The 25,163-nt window shown below is 40.4% G+C and overlaps 1 protein-coding gene across 4 annotated transcripts in view; it reads right to left on the reverse strand.

Annotated features, from left to right (window-relative positions):
* Window positions 1-25,163, reverse strand: part of HERC2 (HECT and RLD domain containing E3 ubiquitin protein ligase 2) — a 264,575-nt gene that overhangs the window by 20,824 nt on the left and 218,588 nt on the right. For all 4 annotated transcript variants that reach the window (XM_073227076.1, XM_073227077.1, XM_073227078.1 and 1 more), the window contains 10 exons: window positions 24,319-24,472; window positions 18,960-19,067; window positions 18,039-18,170; window positions 17,463-17,621; window positions 17,261-17,379; window positions 16,514-16,639; window positions 15,922-16,077; window positions 15,417-15,532; window positions 15,142-15,340; window positions 5,313-5,527 (listed from right to left, as the gene is read on the reverse strand). In XM_073227076.1, the coding sequence (XP_073083177.1) occupies window positions 5,313-5,527; window positions 15,142-15,340; window positions 15,417-15,532; window positions 15,922-16,077; window positions 16,514-16,639; window positions 17,261-17,379; window positions 17,463-17,621; window positions 18,039-18,170; window positions 18,960-19,067; window positions 24,319-24,472 (1,484 nt within the window). The remainder of the gene's footprint in view (window positions 1-5,312; window positions 5,528-15,141; window positions 15,341-15,416; window positions 15,533-15,921; window positions 16,078-16,513; window positions 16,640-17,260; window positions 17,380-17,462; window positions 17,622-18,038; window positions 18,171-18,959; window positions 19,068-24,318; window positions 24,473-25,163) is intronic.

Genomic DNA, 25,163 nt, shown 5'->3' on the forward strand with positions numbered 1-25,163 from the left:
TCATCATTAAGTGCTGTATTAGCTCCTGATTAAACAGAGACACCCTTTACCAAGTTAAGGAAAACTTCCTAGATGGGTGAAAGTTTTTTCAGAACAGATGTTGAAGCTTGGCGAGTGTTTTCTTCCCATCATACACTGAGATGGTCATATGGTTTTCTTTTCACACTGATTAATTTTTTATCGTTAGAACAATTTTGCAATTTCTGGCATAAACTTCACTTGGTCAGGTTGTATTATCCTTTTATATATATTGTTGGATTCCATTTTCTAAAATGTGAAGAATTTTTTTATATCTATGTTCATAAAGGATACTGGTCTGTATTGCCCTAATAATATCTGAGTCTAGTTTTGAGGGTTTTTTTTCAGTTTTTTTAAAACTTTTTATACTGGGGTAAATAAAATGCATAAATCTTAGTATACAACTTGATGAATTTTGACATGTGCATACACTCATGCAACCATCATGAGTCTAGTTTTGGTACAGAAATAAAGCTCTCCACAAAAAAAAGAGTTGGGGAGAATTCCCTCCCCAGTTTTCTAAAATGGTTTGTGAGGAACTGACATTATCTGCTATTCACACATGTGGCGGGAATCACCACTTATCTGGTCCTGGTGATTTATTTGTGGGAAATTCCATTTCTTAGGCACAGGGCCATTTGAGTCATCCGTTTCTCTTTGAGTGAGCTTTAAAGAACCTGGTCTTATGAGGAATGCTTCCATTCCATCTGAAAAGCTGAATTTTTGGCATAAATTTGTTCATTATACTTCTTTCAATGAACTGTACATTTTGTGGTGATGAAACATGGTCATTACTGTCCTCTTTCTACTTTCTGAAGGCAGGAAGGGAAGTCATTGTTTGGAGGCCATCTTCCTTTTATAAAAAGGCATTTTATGCTGTAAGTCTCTTCTAAGGAGTGCCTTTGCTGGATCCCACACGTTTTTACATGCTGTTTCATTTTCACTCAGGTCAAAATTACTTCAAATTCATCTCTGATTCATTCTTTGACCCATCAGTTACTTTTAAATATTTTATTTGCTTTTTTCAGGGTATTATTGTTATCGCTTTCTAACTAATTTCATTGTGGTCAGGGAATATATTTTGTATAACTTGAATACTTCTGATGTATGAGATTTGTTTTCCAGCCTAAATTCCAATCTGTATTGGCAGTTATTCCATTTTCACTTGAAAAGAATGTGCTTTGTTATACAGAATGTTCTACAAACGGCAACTGATTTAAGTTGGTTGGTAGACTTGTTCAAGTCTTATAACTGACAGTTTCTATCTACTTGTTCTATGATTAATTGAGAGAGGAGTATTAAAATCTCCAACTACAGTTATGGATTTGTCTATTTCTCCTTGCAGCTGTCATTTTGTTTAATTTCATATACTTGGAAGGTCTATTATTAGTTGTGTAAACATTTAGGATTATTATGTCCTCTTGAACTGACCACTTCATCATTATAAAATTACCCATTTTTATCTCTCTCAATAGTCTCTGCTGTGAAATCCACTTGGTATGATATTAATGCAGGCATTCCAGCTTTTTTTAAAATTAGTATTAGACCCCTGATTCCCTAGTATGTATTTTCCCACCTTTTCCTTTTTAATCTATTCATGTGTCTATATAAGGGAGGTTCCCTTTGGGTATCATATTGTTTTATCTTGCTTTTATACCCAATCTGACTTTTAATTGGGGTGTTTAGAACATTTACATTTGATCTGATTGTTAATATATCTCAGTTTATATTTGTGTCTTGCAATTTGTTTTCTATTTGTCCCATTTATTTATTCCATTTTTCTTTCTTTTGACTATGTTTCATGATTTCACTTTAATTGCTTTGTTGTCTTATTAGATAAAACTTTTCATTACATTATTTCAGTGGATGCTTTAGAGTGTGTAGAATATATCCCTAACTGCTACAGCTTAGTCTGAAGTCACACACTACATCACATACACTATACACAATCACAACAGTACACTTCCATTTCCTATCCCCAAAACCTCTATGCTAGTCATGTTTTCCTGTATAAATGTTTCATTATTAAGACATAATGGACATGTTTCAAGCAACTCAATTGATTTTCATTATAACCTTGAAACATTCAACTATCTCTGAAAAGAGATTTATGTAGTAAGTAAAAAAAGTCATATTAAACAAGGTAGTAATTTCCTCATTCATTTGTATAGACCCCTGATTCCACTGGATATCATTTTCCTTCTGTTTGAAATAATCCTTTTAACATTTCTGTTGTGCAGGTCTGCAGGAGTTGAATGCTTTCTTTTGCATGTCTGACTAAACCTACTTCAACTTCATTCTTGAAAACATATTTTCACTGGGTAAAAAAAACTCGAGTCAACAGTTATTTTCATTTTTAGTATTTCCACTGTTTTCGAACTTGCACTGTTTACTGTATGAAATCTGCTGTCATCCTCTACTTTTTTTCCTAAACATTAATATAATTTTCCCCTTATGGCTGTTTTTATGATTCTGTCTTTTATCAACTGTCTTGTAGTTTCCTTTATGTTTCTTTTGCTCAGGGTTCTGTGAGCATCTTGAGCTTGTGAGTTTAAAATTGGAAAATTTTTAGTCATTATTTCTTCAAAAATTCCCTGTCATCATCTCCTTTGGTGACTCCAATCATGCATATATTAGGCCCTTTGAGGTTGTCCACAACTCACTGATGCTTTGTTCATTTTATGTACTTTTTCTTCTGGTCCATTCTGGGTAATTTCTATTGTTTTGTCTTCAAGTTCACTGATCTTTTTCTTCAGCAATGTTTAATGTGTCATTAGCCTCATGCCCCATATTTTTCACCTCAGCTATTATATTTTTCATCTTCAGGACTATGATTTGGGCATTAAAATAAAATCTTTCAGTCTCTGCCTAGCATGTTTAAGTTTTCCCTCTAGTTTCTTACAGTTTCTTAAAGATATAGCATGTGGTTAAAATAAATGTTTTAATGTTCTTATGTAGTAATTCACTTGTGCCATTTCTAAGAAAGTTTCAAATCACTGACTTTCCCCCTTACGTGGATTGTATTTTCCTGTTCTTTTGCATGCCTGATAATTATTTTTTCACTTCATTAAGATGTAATTGACATATAACATTAGGAAGTTTAAGGTGTATAATGATTTGCTGCACTGTGAAATGATCGCCACAAAATGGTTAGCTAATGCACCCACCAGCTCACATAATTACTTCAGTTTGCTTAGAAAGAACATTTAAAGTCTACTTTTTAGCAACTTTATACAAGACTCTATTGTTAACTATAGTCACCATGCTGAATTTATTCACCTTATACTGGAAGTTTGTACCCTTTGACCAACATCTCCCTTTTCCCCACTCCCAGCCCCTGACAACCACCAATCTACTCTCTTTTTCTCAGTTCAGCTTTGTTAAGATTCTACATATAAGTGAGATCATGTAGTATTTGTCATTGTCTGCCTCATTTCCCTTGGCATAATGTTCTCAGATTCATCCATGTTGTCAGAAACTTTTTATGGCTGAATATTCCACTATACACACATACCACATTCTCTTTACCCATTCATTTACTGATGAACGCTTGGTTTGTTTCCATATCCTGGCAATGGTGAATAACACTGCAATGAACATGGATGCAGATATATTCTTGAAATAGTAACTTTATTTTCTTCATATATACCCAGAAGTGGGATTGCTGGATCACATGTTATTTCCATTTTTAATTTTTTGAGGAGCCTCCATACTGGTTTCCATAGTGGCTGGACCAATTTATAATCCCACCAACAGTACATAAGGTTCCCCTATCTCCATATCCTCACCAGGCATCTTCTTAATGATGGCCATTCTAACAGGTGTGAGGTGATACCTCATGGATTTTGATTTGCATTTCCTTGATGATTACTGACACTGAGCAACTCTTCATATACCTGCTGGCCACCTACATGTCTTCTTTGGGAAAATGTCTATTCAGAGCCTTTGCCTATTCATTAACTAGGTTATTTATTTACTTATTCTTGCTACTGAGTTGCATGAGCTCCTTATACATTCTGGGTATTAACCCCTTACCAATTTATATTCAGCAAATATTTCCTCTCGTTCCATAGGTTGTCTTTTCACTTCGTTGTTTTTTTTTTGCTGTGCAGAAGCTTTTTAATGTGACACAGTCCCACTTGCTAATTTTTGCTTTTGTTGCTTTTTTGTTGCTACACCTCCCAAAATAATGGCCAAGACCCACGACAAGGGATTTTTCCCTGTGTTTTCTTCTAGGAGTTTTATGGTTTCAGATCTGACATTAAAGTCTTTAAGCCATCCATTTTGAGTTAATTTTTGTGAGTGGTGTGAGATAAGGGTCCATTTTCATTCTTTTATATTTGAATATCCAATTCCCTAACACTATATTAAAGAGACACAATGCCTGGTAATTTTTCATTAAATGCAAAGCCTTGTTAAGTTTCTATCTTGCTGGGTGCTTGATATGTTTGTAGTCATAAAAATAGTTTTGAGCTTTAATCTCTACAGTATGGTTTAGTTATTCACGAACAGTTTAATCCTTTCAGGTCTTGCTTTTAAGCTTTATTGGTAGGTCAGAGGCACCATTAGCCTATGGCTAATTTCCCCCCCACTTCGGCACAACATCACTCTCAGTTCTCTGACTAATGCCCTGGGGATTGTAAGGGCTTAGGAGCAGCTCCAGCCTGTCCTCTGGGAGCTCTGGGGCGTGTCCCTCCTCATCCTAATGGGTGGTTTGTCCTTGGCCTCTCAGTTATTCTCCTCACACACACAATTATCATCAGCATTTACCACCACAGATCACTGTGTGTAACTTCACTGTTTATTAACCAGTGCCTTTAGGGATGTTATTTCATGTATTTTCTCTAGAGTTTTAGTCATTTCAGATATGAAGGTCCCTGATACTCCAACACAGTAGATAGTTCCCATTAATTTTGAAAAACTAGTGTGTTTGGCTGCTCACTTTAAAAAAACTGCATCATTTGTGTGTTCCTTTCCCCTTACTCCTGCCATTTCCTGTTTACATACCACATCACCAAAATGCCAGCATGATTCAGGGAATTACTTGGGATGAGGGAAGGGAACTTGGGACAGAAGGACAGAAAGCAGTTCACAATAGTTAGTAGAGGAGTTTTGCAGGCCAAGCCCACACAGTGGCGCATGAACTTAATTTTGCCAAATGAGTCACTGACATTTGAGTAGATTACTGTTCAGGTTCTGAAAAATGCAGTGCCAATACACTCTACAAGAATTAATGCAAACAAACACCAGGGGAAGGGAAGTATAACACTGGAGATGAGGTTCCCACATAATACCTTCTGTTGCCATGGCCCAGCTTCCCATCTTCGGCCTCACCCCAAGAGTAAACTTCTCCTTCAGAAGAGAGGGCAAGACAGTGTTTTCCTCCCGAGTTCACAGCTACTTTCTTAATAAACACATGCTGAATGGATTCAAGTAATGTTGGGGTAGACACTGACTCCGTCCCTCCAATTCCTAGTCTGCCGCCTGCACCGTACCCAGTGGCATACAGCTAAGACAAGGAAAAGTAATACAAACATCAGATTTTTATCTAAATATCCCTCTATCTTAGTAATTAATAAACCCATAAATACTCTATAGAGATTTTTATCACAGAGAAAAGAAATTTAAATTAAAAATCATGGGAATGTTTAAGACTTTATTCCTGTTTTAACAGAGCTCTAAAAATCAAAGAAAAGGTTAAGACTATTGGATATCCTGCATTCACAAAATGTATTTTGAAAGTAACATCTTTTCCCTGGAAGCATTTCCCTTTTTACCAACAATACTAATGACAATTAACGTCAATAAAATTAAAAAAGATTTAATTATCTACTATATGTAAATCCCTCAAAAAAAAACACAGAAAAACTATAAATTTTCAGCAAGGCAGCATAAGTCACACAATAGAAGACACTATTTTTCTTTCCTTCTAAGTGGGTAGTTATTGCTTTGGGACACAAAAAGCAACTCATTAGTCAAAACAAACCAGACTGCCATTTCCAGATGCGGCTCAGGCACCCCCACGAACATGCTGTCAGGTGCTGCTGCCCTGATGTGATGGCAAGGGAACCTCAAGGGCCAAGGGAGGACGTGAGATCGACCGCGGCAGGAAAATGGGCCCGCAGCCCGCTCCCCAGGGAGGACACTGAGGACCTCAAGCTCCTGACGTGAGGCCCCTTAGGAGAACCCCTGCCAGAGGTGCGGCTCCCCGGGGCTCGTCCCTCCCCCGGACTGTGGAAGACACTCGGGAACAAGGAAAGCCGCCTTCCTCCAGCTCAGCCCCAAGTGAGGGGGACTCTCTCCTGAGAATTACGACTACAAAAGCGGATCACTGCATTGGTTTCAGTCTGAATTTAAGCTACCCATGGTCTAAGTTCTTTAGGTGGAGGATTTAATTCACAATGTCTTAGGCTGGTAGTACCCCAAGGTTATACATTCTCTTTTGATGAGTGATTTCAAACTAGGCCTCATAGAATTTCTATGGAAAATTCTCTAAAGGAAATGGTCAGCTCACACTTTTAAAAATTCACATCATACAAAAGATAAGAAGGCACCATGAGTGAGAGTCAGAAGAACAAAAGTCCAGTATGTTTAAAAAATGAAAGCTTGAAAGTACTCCCAAGGAATAAGGAATACTAAAATAATCCAAAGCAGAACTTTCAGAAAGTAAGAAGATAATTGAAATAAAAAACCCAGATGCATTAAGCAGCAGATTATAAATAGGGAAAGAGAGATCAGAGGACTAGAAGTTGGATCTGAAGAAATCATCCAGCATATGGCACAGAAACGGAAGAGCAAACATGAGAGGAGGGTTAGGGATATAAAGGACCAACCTTCTCACCTGACAGCAAGCAGAACTCAGGCGTCACAGGGAGAGACTATACAGGACACACAGGAGAAGCAATATTTGAAAGAAACAATGTCTGGGAATTTATGAGAGTTGTTCAAAGACCACTTCTCAGAGCCAGGAACCCCACCCTCCATCCCCTGACTACCTGGCAAAAAACAAAACAAAACAAAAAGGGGTAGGAAAAATAGAAAGGAATTGTCCTCTCAATATACCATAGTAAAATGTCAGATAGTTAAATAAAGATCTTAAAAGCAGCCATAGAGAAAAGATTTATTACCATCATTTGGGTAAAAATTAGGCTGCTAACATCCTATTTGCAACAATGAACGTCAAAAAACAGAAGAACAAAACTTTTAAGAGGTTGAGTGAAAATAACAGTCAACTGAATATTTTATATTCTCGAACAGGGGTTTGCAAAGTACATACAGCCTATGGGCCAAATGAGGCCTACCACCTATTTTTGTAAATAAAGTTTTATTGGAACATAGCCACAAACATTCATTTACATATGGTCCACCAGCTGCTTTCATAGTTGAGACAAAACATATGATCCACACACTCCAAAATACTAACATGCTCTTTACAGAAAATGTTTACAAGACTTACTTTAGAAAAAGGACAAAATTAAGGTATTTTCAAATGAACAAAAACAATTACAGGATTAACCAAGAGAACACCCTTAGTAAAGGAAATCGAAAACATATGCTTAAAATAAAAAGTCACAGATATGAGGTCCGAGACATAAAAAATAATAGAGAGCAATGACGTATGTAATACTTAGGTAAACCCAGAAAAAACTTGGTCTATAAAACAACAATAATAACAATAACTGTCACCAGGGGCATGGGCTTCTGTTAGAATAACCAGGAAATGACTAAAAGAACAGAATTCCTCAGATAGAGAAAGAGGTATACACTTCACTGCTCTTTCTGAAGCTAGCACCACCCTGGTACTCTTGGAAGGCAGCCTCTGACGTGGTTCCCAAGCATCCCTGGTTTGTGTAAATCTCAAACATGGGATTCCAAGACCCACTGACTCTATTCTAATAGATGTAATATGGCAACAGGGATACGCTGTCACTTCTGGATTAGGGCACACAAGACTGTGACTGTCCTGCAATCACTCTCTTGCCCTTCTCCCTTGTACACTCTGATGAAGTCAGCTGACACACTGTGAAATGGCTGGCAACTGAGGGCAGCCTCAGAAAGCAGCTCAATCTTCCCCAGCAGCCCTGAGGCCATTGCACCTGGCTAAAGAGTCTGGGCTGAGGGACCAAGCTAAGCCACCTACAGAGTCCTGACCCAGAGAACTGAGAGACAGCGAATGCAAACTGTTGTATTAATACAGCACCGAAATCAGACAAGGAGTGCATACGAGAGGAAGGAACATTACGGTGACTGCACTCATGATGGTGGATCTCTAAATATCCAAAGGAAAATATTCCTGAACACAAACCAAAAAAATGTAAAACAGGATAGAGGATTAAAGATGGCGGCGTGAGAGGAGAGACAGAGGCTTCCTCCTAAAACTAGATACAATTAGAAAATATAGTTGGTGCAACTAATCCTGAGAGAGCAACAGGAAAGAGGACGGTGTCAGACTGCACACACCTCAGCTTACCTCAGCTAACAGACCTCAGCTAACAGGGTAACGTCCCGAGCCCCGCCCCGACCCAGGCTCAATGGCGGGAGGAAGAGAAATGGAGCAGGGAGGGAGTGGAAGGTCTGGGGCTGCTGAATACTTAGCTCCAGAGATCTGCGCTGGGAGCACAAACCTACATTTCATGGTGCTTTCATCATACTCTTCTGATTACGGGGTTGGAAAGCTGGGACAGGTGGAGTTCCTGGGGAGACTGGGATTCTGGCTGCTGGTGGAAAGCAGGGATCCATATCCAGCTGCTCTAGGACAAAAGCTTATATCTGTGTGCTCCGCCCACTGGTTCAGGCAGTGGAGACAGGCACAGCAGCAGGGAGGCGGGAAACAGCTCTTTCCTCCCCCCAGGCACCAGTACCGCTCCCCTGCGACCCCCGACATTGCTTCAGGGGCTGAGCGGCTCCAGAGAGTAGGGCTTCTGGACACTAGAGGGTGCCATATACAAACATGAAAAGCCAAAGAAACCTGGTCCAGAGTAAAATTATTAACACAACTCATGAGAAAGAGTTAAATAACATGGACCTCGTGACTCTTCCTGAAAGGGAGTTCAAAATAAAAATGATCAACATGCTCATGGAGGTATGGAAAGACATCTAAGAACTCAGGAATGAAGTCAGGTCAGAGATCCAATAGTTGAAGAGCACGATGGAGGGTATTAAAAGCAGGTTGGATATGGTGGAGGAGACAATAAATGAAATAGAAACTAGAGAAAAGGAATATAAAGAAGCTGAGGTGCAGAGAGAAAAAAGGATCTCTAAGAATGAAAGAATATTGAGAGAACTGTGTGACCAATCCAAGCGGAACAATATTCGCATTATACGGATACCAGAAGAAGAGAGAGAAAGGGAAAAAAAGCGTCTTTGAGGAGGTAGTTGCTGAAAACTTACCCAACTTGGGAAAGGACATAGTCTGTCAGGCCATGGAGATCCACAGATCTCCCAACACAAGGGACCCAAGGAAGACAACACCAAGACACACAGTAATTAAAATGGAAAAGACCAAGGATAAGGACAGACTGTTAAAAGCAGCCAGAGAAAGAAATAAGATCACACACAAAGGAAAGCCCATCAGGCTAACAACACACTTCTCAGCAGAAACCCTACAGGCCAGAAGGGAGAGGCATGATGTATTTAATGCCATGTACCAGAAGGGCCTGGAACCAAGATTACTTTATCCACTAAGATTAATCATTTAAATTTCAAGGAGAGATTAAACAATTTCCAAATAAGCAAAAGCTGAGAGAATTTACCTCTCACAAACTATCTCTGCAGTCTATTTTGGAGGGACTGCTATAGATGGAAGTGTTCCTAAGGTTTAATAGCTGTCACCAGAGGTAAGAAAATCACAGTAAAGAAACTAGAAGAGCTAATTACTAAGCAAGTGCAAAATTAAATTAACTATCCTCAAAGTCAATCAAGGGATAGACAAAAAGTACAGAATAGGATACCTAATATATGAAGAATGGAGAAGGAAGAAAAAGGAGGAGAAACAGAAAAGAACCTTTAGATTGTGTTTGTAACAGCATATTAAGTGAGTTAAGTTAGACTTGTAGATAGTAAGGAAATTAACCTTGAACATTTGGTAACCACAAATCGAAAGCCTGCAATGGCAATAAGTACATACCTATGGCAATAAGTACATACCTATCGATAATCATGCTAAATGTAAATGGACTGAATGCACCAATCAAAAGACATAGAGACACTGAATGGATAAAAAAACAAGACCCATCTATATGCTGCTTACAAGAGACTCACCTCAAACCCAAAGACATGCACAGACTAAAAGTTAAGGGATGGAAAAAGATATTTCATGCAAACAACAGGGAGAAAAAAAGTGGTGCTGCAGTACTAGTATCAGACAAAATAGATTTCAAAACAAAGAAAGTAAAAGAGATAAAGAAGGACATTACATAATGATAAAGGGGTCAGTCCAACAAGAGGATATAACCATTATAAATATATATGCACCCAACACAGGAGCACCAGCATATGTGAAACAAATACTAACAGAACTAAAGGAGGACATAGAATGCAACGCATTCATTTTAGGAGACTTCAACACACCATTCACTCCAAAGAACAGATACACCAGACAGAAAATAAGTAAGGACACAGAAGCACTGAACAACACACTAGAACAGATGGACCTAAAACACATCTATAGAACTCTACATCCAAAAGCAACAGGATACACATTCTTCTCAAATGCACATGGAACATTCTCCAGAATAGACCACATACATAGGCCACAAAAAGAGCCTCAGTAAATTCAAAAAGATTGAAATTCTACCAACCAACTTTCCAGACCACAAAGGTATAAAACTAGAACTAAACTGTACAAAGAAAACAAAAAGGCCCACAAGCACATGGAGGCTTAACAACATGCTCCTAAATAATCAATGGATCAACTACCAAATTAAAATAGAGATAAAACAATATATGGAAACAAATGACAACAACACAAAGCCCCAACTTCTGTGGGACGCAGCAAAAGCAGTCTTAAGACAAAAAGTATATGGCAATCCAGGCATATTTAAAAAAGGAAAAACAAACCCAAATGAATAGTCTAATGTCACAATTATAAAAATTGGAAAAAGAAGAACAAATGAGGCCTAAAGTCAGCAGAAGGAGGGATATAATAGAGATCAGAGAAGAAATAAACAAAATTGAGAAGAATAAAACAATAGAAAAATTCAATGAAACCCAGAAATGGTTCTTTGAGAAAATAAACAAAATAGATAAGCCTCTAGCCAGACTTATTAAGAGAAAAAGAGAATTAACACACATCAACAGAATCAGAAACGAGAAAGGAAACATCACAACAAACCCCACAGAAATACAAAGAATTATTAGAGACTACTATGAAAACCTATAATGCTAACAAGCTGGAAAACCTAGAAGAAATGGACAACTTCCTAGAAAAATACAACCTTCCAAGACTGACCAAGGAAGAAACACAAAATCTAAACAAACCAATTACCAGCAAAGAACTTGAAACGGTAATCAAAACACTACCCAAGAATAAAACCCCTGGGCCAGATGAATTTATCTCGGAATTTTATCAGAAATACAGAGAAGACATAATACCCATTCTCCTTAAAGTTTTCCAAAAAACAGAAGAGGAGGGAATACTCCCAAGCTCATTCTATGAAGCCAACACCACCTTACTACCAAAACCAGGCAAAGACCCCACCAAAAAAGAAAATTACAGATCAATATCCCTGATGAACATAGATGCAAAAATACTCAACAAAATATTAGCAAATCGAAATCAAAAATACATCAAAAGGATCATACACCATGACCAAGTGGGATTCACCCCAGGGATGCAAGGATGGTACAACATTCGAAAATCCATTATCATCCACCGCATAAACAAAAAGGACAGAAACCACATGATCATCTCCATAGATGCTGAAAAAGCATTTGACAAAATTCAACATCCATTCATGATAAAAACTCTCAACAAAATGGGTATACAGGGCAAGTACCTCAACATAATAAAGGCCATATATGATAAACCCACAGCCAACATCACACTGAACAGTGAGAAGCTGAAAGCATTTCCTCTGAGATCGGGAACAAGATAGGGATGCCCACTCTCTCTATTGTTATTCAACATAGTACTGGAGGTCCTAGCCATGGCAATTAGACAAAACAAAGAAATACAAGGAATCCAGATTGGTAAAGAAGAAGTTAAACTGTCACTATTTGCAGATGACATGATATTGTACATAAAAACCCCTAAGACTCCACACCAAAATTACTAGATCTAATATTGGAATTCAGCAAAGTTGCAGCATACAAAATTAACACACAGAAATCTGAGGCTTTCCTATACACTAAGAATGAACCAATAGAAAGAGAAATCAGGAAAATAATTCCATTCACAATGGCATCAAAAAGAATAAAATACCTAGGAATAAACCTAACCAAGGAAGTGAAAGACCTATACCCTGAAAACTGTAAGACACTCTTCAGAGAAATTGAAGAAGACACTAACAAATGGAAACTCATCCCATGCTCTTGGCTAGGAAGAATTAATATCGTCAAAATGGCCATCCTGCCCCAAAGCAATGTACAGATTCTAGCAATCCCTATCAAATTACCAACAGCATTCTTCAATGAACTGGAACAAATAGTTCAAAAATTCATATGGAAACACCAAAAACCCTGAATAACCAAAGCAATCCTGAGAAGGAAGAATAAAGTGGAGGGGATCTCACTCCCCAACTTCAAGCTCTACTACAAAGCTACAGTAATCAAGACAATGGGTACTGGCACAAGAACAGAACCACAGACCAGTGGAACAGATTAGAGATTCCAGACATTAACCCTAACATATATGGTCAATTACTATATGATAAAGGAGCCATGGACATACAATGGGGTAATGACAGTCTCTTCAACAGATGGTGCTGGTAAAACTGCACAGCTACATGTAAGAGAATGAAACTGGATCACTGTCTAACCCCATACACAAAAGTAAGTTCGAAATGGATCAAGGCCTGAATGCAAGTCATCAAACCATAAAACTCTTAGAAAAAAACATCGGCAAAAATCTCTTGGACATAAACAGGAGCGACTTCATGAATCCATCTCCCTGGGCAAGGGAAACAAAAACAAAAATAAACAAGTGGGACTACATTAAGCTGAAAAGCTTCTGTACAGCAAAGGACACCATCAATAGAACAAAAAGGTATCCTACAGTATGGGAGAATATATTAATAAATGACATATTGGATAAAGGGTCAACATCCAAAATATATAAAGAGCTCACACACCTCAACAAACAAAAAGCAAATAATCCAATTAAGAAACGGGCAGAGGAGCTGAACAGACAGTTCTCCAAAGAAGAAATTCAGATAGCCAACAGACACATGAAAAGATACTCCACGTTGCTTGTCATCAGAGAAATGCAAATTAAAACCACAATGAGATATCACCTCACACCAGTAAGGATCACCACCATCCAAAAGATAAACAACAACAAATGTTGGCGAGGTTGTGGAGAAAGGGGAACCCTCCTACTCTGCTGGTGGGAATGTAAATTAGTTCAACCATTGTGGAAAGCAGTATGGAGGTTCCTCAAAAAGCTCAAAATAGAAATACCATTTGACCCAGAAATTCCACTTTTAGGAATTTACCCTAAGAATGCAGCAGCCCAGTTTGAAAAAGACAGATGCACCCCTATGTTTATCGCAGCACTATTTACAATAGCCAAGAAATGGAAGCAACCTAAGTGTCTATCAGTATATGAATGGATCAAGAAGATGTGGTACATATACACAATGGAATATTATTCAGTCATAAGAAGAAAACATTCTACCATTTGCAACAACATGAATGGAGTTAGAGGGTATTATGCTCAGTGAAATAAGACAGGTGGAGAGAGACAAGTACCAAATGATTTCACTCATATGTGAAGTATAAGAACCAAGAAAAACTGAAGGAACAAAACAGCAGCAGAATCACAGAACCCAAGAATGGACTAATAGTTACGAAAGGGAAAGGGACTGGGGAGGATGGATGGGACTGGAGAGGTTGGGTGGGAAGGGCGGGGAAGAAAGAAAGGGGCCTTACGATTAGCATGTATAATGTGGGGGGGCACGGGGAGGGCTGTGCAACACAGAGAAGACAAGTAGTGATTCTACAGCATCTTACTATGCTCATGGACAGTGACTGTAATGGGGTTTGTGGGGGGGACTTGGTGAATGGGGGAGTCTAGTAAACATAATGTTCTTCATGTAATTGTAGATTAATGATAACAAAATGAATTAAAAAAATATAAAATAAACTGGCCACCTGGGTTTCTCCAAAGAATGTAAGCTTATTTAACATAACAAAAGCAATTAATCCAATTCACTACATTAATGCTGTCAAGGTAAACACATCCATAATAGTTTTTTAAATGCAGAAATAGTGTTTGACAAAAGTCAGTATCTATTTGTGAACAGAATAAGAAGGGAATTTCCTTAGTCTGATAAAGGGCATCTACCAAAACATCACAGTAAGTATGTGAAGTGTTCAGTCACAGTGTTCCCTTCGCAGCCTGGATCAAAACAGGAACATGCCCGCCATCACCCCTGCTCACTGTTACACAGCATCCCCCACCCAGCATAATGAGTGCCCTTTCTCCCATACAGAAGGCAAAAAATAAAAGAGAGTTAAACTAGACCGAAGGAACCACATTCATTTACAGATTATGGCTCTCCACAAAGAAGAGTCAAAACGTCTTGAAGTGTGCAAGAAAGAGAAGATTTAAGATAACCATACAAAGGCAATGTGCAAGCATCAACTATTCCAACACAACAGTAGCAATTAATTTTTGAAAGTGCTATAATAACAGACAAAAAAAGAATACATCTAACAGGTTACTGATGTGCAAACAGTTACAAATACATTTTTATATGTATGCTATACTTCAAAATAAAACACTGTAAAGGTATAAAACACACTAAAGGTCATTCAGAAACATTTCAGAATGATAACTGTTAGGACTATTAATCTTGAGATGATGCTTCAGAACAGAAACCTTATACATACTGCGCACCCACAAGGCCCTCCAACCATAGCAGTTTACATAATGTCAACCTGACACGGAAAATGCACGCTCACCTTCCCATCAGCAGTCACTGCAAACAGAGTCTGTTCTCCTCCAATTAACTGCACAGGTCTAAGTGTTGCAAGGGCTTCACATGGGGTGGGAACTTTAACTTTAGCACCTTCGATGCCCCCAAGCTGTCCCCTATGATTATGTCCCCATCCATAAATCGTTCCACTGCCACCCGCAGAAAGAGTCCAGTCATCCGGACGCCTACAACAAACATTAAGCAGACAGTTGGCACATGAAGCACCTCTCTGGCACACACCACTTGTTCTGATATAATGACCTGTTCATCCACTGCACAAGCTGCTCATCTTGCTCTCTCTTGAAGATGTCGTGGCTCTCATGGAGAACGTCCATGTTCTCGCTGTCTGCCATTAACTCCCGAATTTTCTTAGCCACCTAGATGGAATTATTATGAGATTATAAATCACTCACTCAACTCTCAAGAATAAAACAGTATTATGGTAAGAAGACAGGAAGAACCCCATTTGGGAATATGAGGGAATGCCAACATCAACATTGTGACCTTTGGTTAGTAAGCAAAACCAATATGACTATAATGAGACTAAGATACTTAAAAATGCCCAAGCTGTATCATTATATCTTCAGTTTACTAAAAATAAACTTTAACTGAAATTTGATGTCAGTTCATTCATTTTCACCTACGTGCTTTTTTCTTTATGGACTCCTTGGCAAGAAAATTGTCACTGTGTCTCCTAATACTGGTATCCTTTTACACTCTAAAAGTAATTGCCTCTCCAAAAGTAATTCCAAGACAGCATCAATACCTCATCAAGGAACAGACGGGGCAATGGCATTCTCTTGTCCAGGGCCACAGCAACACGGGAGGCCACGCAGAACCTTCGGAACCAGGCCCATTTGTGCGTCTCAGCACAGCAAGGGAGCGCATCGAGTTCTAGGTCACAAGCAAGAGCTACCAGGACCTGCAGCCACCGAAAGTTAATACACAAGGATGTTCACAAGTGCAGTTGATATTTCACATCACAAACACTACATGCCAAAGACCGCTGCCATCACAGGGCTTCTGCAGGTCCTCATTCAGGAGCTCCTTGTTCCAGGTTTGTTGCCATGTGCCTAGCAAGTGTTTTACCATAATCCATGATGTGGGTTAGTACTACCCAGCCCCAGTGACACACCTAACACCTAGGACCTCAGATCCAACACCTGCTGTCACACTTGCTGCATTTCAAAGCACACTGACACTAATACAGAGGGCTTCAGTCCCACAGTCATTTCTGTTCATCTTTCATATTCAGCTTCAGTAGTACTACACCTGTCCTCAAGGAGGCCTGACATGCAATGCACTGCACAGGACAGCTTCTGTTCTCCCCCACCGCTTTAGAACAAGTCAAGCGTTACCTTAAAGAATGGGCTATGGAGCAGCTGCTTGCCACCTCTCACAATAGGGTCCTCGTATTCAAACTGCCTCTGCAGAGCTTCTGGAAGGCCTTTCACCAAAGCAGCAAGAGCACTGCCTGTAAAACTCTGAAAACACAATACAATTGTATCCTATTCCATGAATCCAAAATGTGGGGGTGTTGAGTGTTTTGTCTGGTGTTTCTGAGTCAAACGTTTTACAATACTGGCACTATTCTCCCTAAAAAAAAGTGTATGGTATTTTCAAATAGAAAAATCCTTAAAGCACATAATGAATAATAAAATTAAAAAGGGGAGCTTGAAAATTCAGCTCAAAGGGTTTCACCTTTATTTCAGGATAGCTACTCCTGGGGAACTAGTCCCTTTCTGGCCTACAAACCCATCTCCTAAGGATCAAAAGTTAGGAGATCAAGATTAGGATCAAGAGTTCTTTAGCAGTTAACTGCCTCATCCAGCAAATCAAACAATATGGTGAATCGGGCATACTGTAAAGACCAACGGACACAATCTTATGCTCATAGCTACTGACTCAGCACTGTTTGTAAAATCAAAGTCAAGCATGCACTCAGTAACTGTAGCAATATAAAGAGTGTGGATGTGACAAAGGTGGCCTTAGTCTTATGTGGAATTTCCCAACTCCTCTCAGTGATTGAGAAGTTTAAATTATTATTTCAACATTTTATTCCCAAAGGTTCAAACATCTAGAAGCTGCAATGTACTGTTTCATACCAAAGCTCTTGTTTCCCCATCACTATCTCCAAGTAGCCTGTTGATGTTGATTGATTGCCCAAATTCAGTTGTAAGCAACTTCCTCAATCTTTGAAGGGCCCACATTCTGTGACTGGCAGCTGAAATGAGCAGACAGAAAATGTCAGGCACTTGACCATTTTCTCACCAAGTACCACAGCCATGACAACAAAGGTACTATTACCTAAGGCACTCAGCTGTGCACATGCTGCCAGGGATGCCGCAAGGCGGGGGACGATGCTTCTGTTTGAGGTAAGGTTGAGCCGGAAGTCTAACAGACATGTCACCAAGTCCATGGATGGACAGGAGAGGACACAGCGATCAGAAAGGAGGTCTTTAGGGCCTGTAAGATAAGAACCGTACACACCCCCATGCTGGACAAGGAGAGGGCTACTCCACAAAGAGACTCACACAAATCCACCAATAAGGACTGGGCCCTGCCCACTGGGATGCCACGCCTAGAGGGGTTCCTACGGTGCTACCACTGCCTCTGTCACATAACTACACTCCGTAAGTTGACGTTTTAGCTGAAAATCAAAAAACTTAAGAACTGCAACCAGCACTAGCTCCCTTCCAGTGCTAACACCCTGATAGCTGGACAGGTGAAGCAGTTCTCTGCAGTTCTGATCCACACTGCAGCGGGCTGTGGGCAGTGCTGGCCACACAACACAACAGAAGGTAGACCACAAGTGCTAAATGAAAAGGCTATGTGTCCACCTTGCTCGGGTCACGCCTTGGACACTGTAAGCCGCCCCCTTACCTGCAGCTGGCATGATGGGATAGACTGTGAAGCGCCAGCCCCACCCATTCACAGACCCATCGCTGATGAACTTCCACTTCAACTCATCCCCTGGGATGCGGAGCTCGCTGGACCAATCAGACCACTCTCGGCCTGGCAAAGAAAAGCATACCCTGGGGTTAAGTTCACCCAACCAATCAACACAAACTGCTTTAGATACAAAGCAAAGTCATTCATACCATGTCTGAAGAACAGCTAGCTCCCTCCAACCCAAGTTCTCCCAAATTTGACTTCATAACATAATTGGTATATCACATCTTAAACATACTGCCCATCTACACACACACACTGTACCAAGTCCTAGGGAAAGAGGACAGGCAGACACTGCCCTGATGGGAACACCCACACCCACCTACAATGTGGTAAGAGACCCCCAGAGCCAGCCAGCTCACAAACCCAGCTCAGGCCTACAGGTTTCCTGGGGAAGGTCTGACAGAATATCAGTTACCCAGGTAACAGGTGAAAGAACCCCACTTTCTCCAAGGCTGCAATTATGCAAAGGCCCGAGTACACAGGGTGCCCTGGGACATGGGGCAGTTCAGCATGGAAGGCCCTCAAGGGAGAGTGGGGCAGCCCAGCTAGAGCCCAGGGCCTGGCTATCAGAGTTGGGTCTGAGATGTGCCACAAACCAGGTTTCTACTTAGAAGGTCCATAGGGCTGCGGCATAGGAATGGCCTGCAGGTGCCCCCACCACTCGGATAATTATCTTATTGAAAGTACTGGAAAGAGGCAAATAAAACCTACTGCATTTTGCAGCAAAATGGCTAACTGTCCCTTTCTCAAGTCCCACCTAAGAATGAAGCAGTAGTACTCTGTTGGGTAATGTTAACAGTTCTGTTCTACGAAGGCCAGCAGACGAGCCCTCCTTAGCCCCCCTCACACCTGACCGCACAGAGACGATCCTGTTGACACCGTCCATGACTGTGAGAGGGTCGTGCCGCCTCTCTGTGGAGCACTGCCTGTCAAACTCCACCCTGAGTCCTTCTGCACCTGGGAGAGACAAAGGAGCACCAGTAAGTGGCCGTGCCCAACCGACACCACAGACAAGGCCAGAAGCCACGACACACCACGCAGGGACAGAGAGGCTAAAATGATGCTTAACAGCTAATGAAAAGTGGAAAGTCAGGGAGAACTGACCTCAGAAACAAGAGCTTAAGACTAGCAATCCCTCCCACAGGAGATCACCTGCATGGATAAGGACAAGAAGACACTTCCACTTAGCCAGTTCATTTTGTGCTCTTACTTCTGGACAAATTTTTATGCAGCAACCCTAATTGCCAGGCCGAGCTTCACTATCCTGCCCCCACATTTAAAATGTCATATAAAATTAAACCCATCAAGTATTTACCACTAGATCTAGAGTCTTCTATGGGGCAAATTAGCTTACAAAAAAATGAAGTACAGGACTGGATTGTGGTGAAGGGAAAAGGCTGGAGAATCTTCTCCCCCAAAAGCAACTTATACTATCACACAAAATTGAACAAAGTGATGATTCTAGGGCTCTGCTAATCAATTAAAGGCAAACAACAAATTGCAAAGTACTTATTCATGGAAAAAAAGCCAAGCTGGGGTTGGGACAGTGACAGCCTGTGGTCTTCTCGCCCACCATTCTGCCAGGGAAAGCTGACTGGTGTGGAGCAGGGGACAGCAAATACATGCCAGGGCACTGCCAGTAAAAGGACAGATAGATGGGAAAGCCTGCATCTCTACTGGGCTGAGGACATGGTTGCTGGGTGAGTATCAGACCTGAGAGAGCCAAAATTTAGCAGGGCAATTGTGGAAATCAGAGAGCAGAAAAGGGCTACATGAGGGTGCCATGGAGCCTGGATAAGTTGAGGAGCATGCACACAGGAAAACTTGAAAACACTGAATTCCATTCCCACCTCACCCACCCAATCCACTAGCACAAGGGGAAACCAACAGCTTGAGCATAAGCCAAACAGATATGGAGCAAACCCTAGAAGTCAGGCTAGAAAACAAAAATGAGAATAAAAGAATGAAGCCAGGCCATCAGTGCTATGTGCTGTGGGAGAGACATATTTCACAGAGTAATTCTAGGCATGTTACAAGACAAACACAAAAACAACCAAAGAAACCCAGCAATAGTTAAAGATCTCTTTTTCAAAATCACAATCTGGATGATATATTCAAAATGTTTCATTCTCAATAAAAAATTATGGGACATGCAAATTATCAAAAAGGGTGAGCTATATTCATGACTTATGGGTGGGAGGAACGGAAGACACAAATTATCAAAACCAGGAAAGAAAGAAGGGACATCACTACTGTAGTATAATAAGAATGTATTTGGTCTTTGTCCCCCAGCCCTGAAACAGAGCTCCCGAAACCCTAGAAATTTCCTGATAGGAACGTCATTTGTTATTTATAAGGAGCCCTTTTGAGTTGGTAAAGTAAGTGTGAAACAAAAACAGGAAATCTCACTTAAAATGGAGTCCAGAGGCCAGAGAGGGAGTTCTTGTGCCCTATCACTCCTTGCAGCCCTTTGCAAACCCAGAAGTCTACTTTACCACTGAGTAGGGGAAGGGAAGAGTTTCTGTTTCCCCTAACAACCACCCGGCCATTGAGAGGCTATCACAACTCAGCCAATAAGACACAGCATGTGGGACTCCCACTTTCCTCCAATGTACTTTCAGCCCTCCCAACTCTGCCCTTTCCTCTACAATAGAGCATTCCTCTCCTTTGTTCATATCAGGACTTGTCTATGGTTTTGCCATAACTTGCTTATCCCAAGTTGCAATTCCTCTACTACACCTGAAAAAACCCATTTTGCTGGTAAAACTGGCTGTTTTACTTTTAGGGTTAAAAGTAAATGTTAATGTTCACATATACAGTGTCAGGACTGGGTTAACCTGTAAGACACCCAGCTGGCATCACAGAAGTGCCTGATGTGTGGTGTCAGAGGTGAAGGACTGTTGTAAAGTACTGAGCATAAAGGAGATACACAAGGGTGTGTTTTTTCATGAGAAACAACAAACCCTATAGAAATTTAAATGGTTTTGAGGGTTATGAGCAACTTTATACCAAAATATCAAACAACTTAGATTAACAAATACGAAAGAGACACATTTGCCAAAAAAGAGTAAATAAAAAAAAGAAGCATTTGACAAGATCAACTTTTCCACCAAAAAGTTCCAGATCCAGATAGCTTCACTGGACTGGTGAATTCTACCAACTATTTAAAGAAGTCTACCAACTACATAAACCCTTTCAGAGAATAGAGGACATTTTGCAACTCAGTCTGACACCAGTACTACCCTGATACCAAAACCAGACAAAGATATCACAATAAAGGGAAGCTATATAGATAAAAAAAAATAATTGAAACACAAAGAAAGGAAAGCTACAAAGACTATTCATAAAAAGATGCAAAAATCATTTGTAAAATAATAGCAATCCAAATCCAACAATACATAATAAAGATAATATATTGTGAACAATTGTGATTTCTCCAGGAATACAAAGTTAAATACCCAAAATTGATTCATGCAGTAAGCTATATTAACAGAGTAAAGGACGACAGACACAGAAAAGGTATCTGACAAAATCCAACAACCATTCATGATAAAAATTCCCCTACAAACTAGGAATAGAAACTTCTTCGGCCAAAGCAGGTACCTCTGAACCCTATAGGTAACATACTTACTGCTGAGAGGCTAGAGGGAGCCACCCTAGAACCAGGCAGGGACTTCTACTCTCACCATGTGAACAACACTGATTCTAGCCCATCCCTAGTATAAGACAAACAGATGGCATCCACTAAATGTTACAGGGCATAATTACTATGAAGAAGGAAATGTGTGAAAGGAAGTTGTTTTGTATATGGTGGTTAGGAAATGATTCTCTGAGCAAGGGAAAGATGATCAGAAATCTGTAACTGCCTAGGTGGAGAGGATTTCAGGCAGATAGCAAGTATGAAGTGAGACAAATGGCTTGAGTCCGGAATGTACACAAGGGCTACTAGCAAGACGATGCTGTAGAGGGGCCAGGAGAGAGGCAGGAATGATGCTGGAGAGGGGCCTGCCACTCACATGAAGCTGTGCAGGCCACAGTCAGGGGTTCAGATCTTATTTTGAGGTATTAGGGGTGTACTGGTGGGTTATACAAGCAGAGGACCAGTGTGTGCTGACTGGTCTTAAGAGAATTTCTCTGCATGTGTGTGGGAGTCAATTCTAGGGACACAAAAGTTAGGAGTAGAAGTGGAACGAAAAACAATTCAGAAATGAAGACTTAACCAGAAAGAGCACAGGAGCATATAAGCACAACAGATAGTACTTTAAGACAAACAGGAGAAAAGGAAGAAAAAGGATAGAAAAGAATTTGAGAGGAACAGCCAATATGAACCCTAAAGGCATATGGCAATGCCATGAAAAAGAACTAAAGCAAAGAGACAAACACAATGAACTGCATCAAAAACACGGTTCGGAAGAAGTCCTGAAAATACATTTTAAAAGAGCATAGCCCTAATTAGAGACTATCACCCACGACAACCAATATAAAAACATATTCTAGGTAAAATTACTGAAAAAGCATGACTTACAAGGGAAGAAAACAGGTTACAATTATCATTATCATCACACTTTCACAGGGGAAGGATCATGATGCCAGGATTTAATACCCAGAAAAACTAACTTTCAAGTGTGTCACAAGCCTGTCCCAGGGCTGCCGTCCTTGGAGCTTATTGAGGAAGAGCGTGGAGTGAGCATCAGACAACCACAGTGAGGAGGGAGACAAAGGACCAAGTAAGCATTCAACAGAGCAAACCTAACGCCAAATGGAGACTAACAGGAAGAAGTGTGGTATGTGATGACTATTACACTCTGGGAAACACAGAATAATCATTTTAATAAAGGTGGGAGAATAAAGAGAGCATAAGCAAAAATATTTTTTTAACTTCTTTTCATTAACTATATTTATGTTTGCTGGTATTTGAAATGTATTCTGAGTCTGCTGTGTACATAACATGGGATAAAGCAAATAAATAATTATGATATTCTAATTCTATTATCGCCCCATCTTAGATCTAGGATTTAGTATGGAAGAAAAACACAGATGTAACCAGAGCAGTTAGGTAGAAAATCTCACACATCAATATAAGCTCAGAAGACTGTCTGTCTGACTGTCCACACATTCACCCTCCATCTGTCCACTGAAAAGGTCTAGGAACAATGATAACCCGATGATCTGAAATGCCATCTCCAGGACACCAGGGCAGAGTTCACGTGGAGGGCATAAACTGTGCGTCAATCCTAAGCATCATGTCCTGTCCAACTGCACGGAGTTAAGAACGGATCTCCAGAGTCACTTCCAGAGCCAAACTGAAGAGGCTCCTCATGCCAACATCTGGGATAATTTGAGCTGCAGTAGGATAACAATCACAACACATTAGGGCCCATCCTATACCTTTAAATCCATGTGTTCACAATTATATAAAAGAATAAAAGACCTAACTGGTCACTTCAAAGAATAATAGAGAACCACCAATTCTTTCGAAAATGGAAAGAGAAGAAAAGAATCAAGATTTTTATTCTTTCGGATGCAAACAGCACCCCTGGGTAACCTACCTATGGGATGAGGGGAAATGTCTCTTTATAAAGTATTCTAGATAATGAATAAGAAAGAAGTAAAACAATTAGAATAGCACCATCATGCAACCCCCAGTGCATCAACGGCCTGAGGCTCTGAGCATTGGCAGCTGCTGATAACACAAAATGAGACACAAGCAGACACCAGCTACTTCCAGCTGCTGCATAACCACCACCAATGGTCTTGCTAAAGGGGCTGAACTCGCTGGGCCTCTGAATCGGCAAATTTGCAGAAAGCACTGAGGAATAGGCTGACGTGCAGCAGGAGTGTGCAATGCAGGCCGCTGGGAAGCCCAACAGATCAAAGGCCCAGATCCCTCAGCAAGTAAATCATTGAAAAAACAATAAAGAAAATTAAGGAAGAAACTACAGGTAAAAAGAAACTTAAAAGATGGACATTATTAATTATAAAGAGACTTAAGAGGATCATTAAGGTAACATTTATGTTGTGTGATTCTCTATGTTGTTTTATCTTGCAAAAAAAAAAAAAGTTTTTGAAAAAAGGCAAGGGACAATAATTCTAAAGCAATTCTGTAGCTTCTTTGCTATAAAACAGCAGAGGCTGCTTCCACCAATAGTTACAGAAATGAAGCTGTTCTACAGGCGGACACCCTCCCCAGCCCGGCAGCCCAGTGCACCTGGTATCTTCACTGTGCCGCTGGATGACGTGTCATCTGTGTAGGGATGGCTACTCTCCAACACCACAGGCTGAGAAGACAGGCGGCCACTCTGCGAATCCATGGCTACGTCCTCCAACTCGGTGACACAGAGCTCCAGCAACATATCCGCCACCTTGGGGAGGAAGCAGGGGTACAAATCAGGAGGCCATCCAGATCCTTCTGCAGGGTGGCAGAGTGGAGGACTTGGGAATGTGAGCAGTCTAGTTCAAGACAAGGCTGCGGCCTTGCTGATAAAATCAAGACGGCACAGAACTCACAGAGATGCCACGACGCTTGGAGATGGTCTACATACAAGCGGCAGGGAGGCACCTGACTCACATAAAACATGTAATCTGTGTCAGATGATGACACCAAACACCTGTGATCACAAGTTTCTTTTTACAACAAGACAAGATTTCTTCGTAGTGAGAAAAGTCTGTACCTCAAGCACAACGGAGCCAGAGTGGAGGAGCAATCAAGCCACTCAGGCCAAGCAGCAGCAGAGCATCAGAAACCAGGGGCCGCAAACATGACATGCTGGGGGTTTCTCTTGGCGCAGGACGTCAGGGTCAGCCTCACGCCACATTCTCTCAACAACCCATAATGTCCTTATTTCATTTAAAAATTTTAGTGAGTCACAACATTTAAGCCATCAATACTCCTAATTATAAACTCTATGTTACTTTTAAAAACAAGTGACATTATACATTATCATAGTAGTAATATGTTAACCTCCAAATTTTAATTTAGAATAAAAATAAAACTACTCTCTATCCTGTACTTTTCAGGAATAAATGATTACTTTTCTGTTTTTCCTCATATTT

Source organism: Manis javanica, chromosome 18 (genome assembly GCF_040802235.1).
Source record: "Manis javanica isolate MJ-LG chromosome 18, MJ_LKY, whole genome shotgun sequence".
In the NCBI taxonomy this organism is placed as follows: Eukaryota; Metazoa; Chordata; class Mammalia; order Pholidota; family Manidae; genus Manis; species Manis javanica.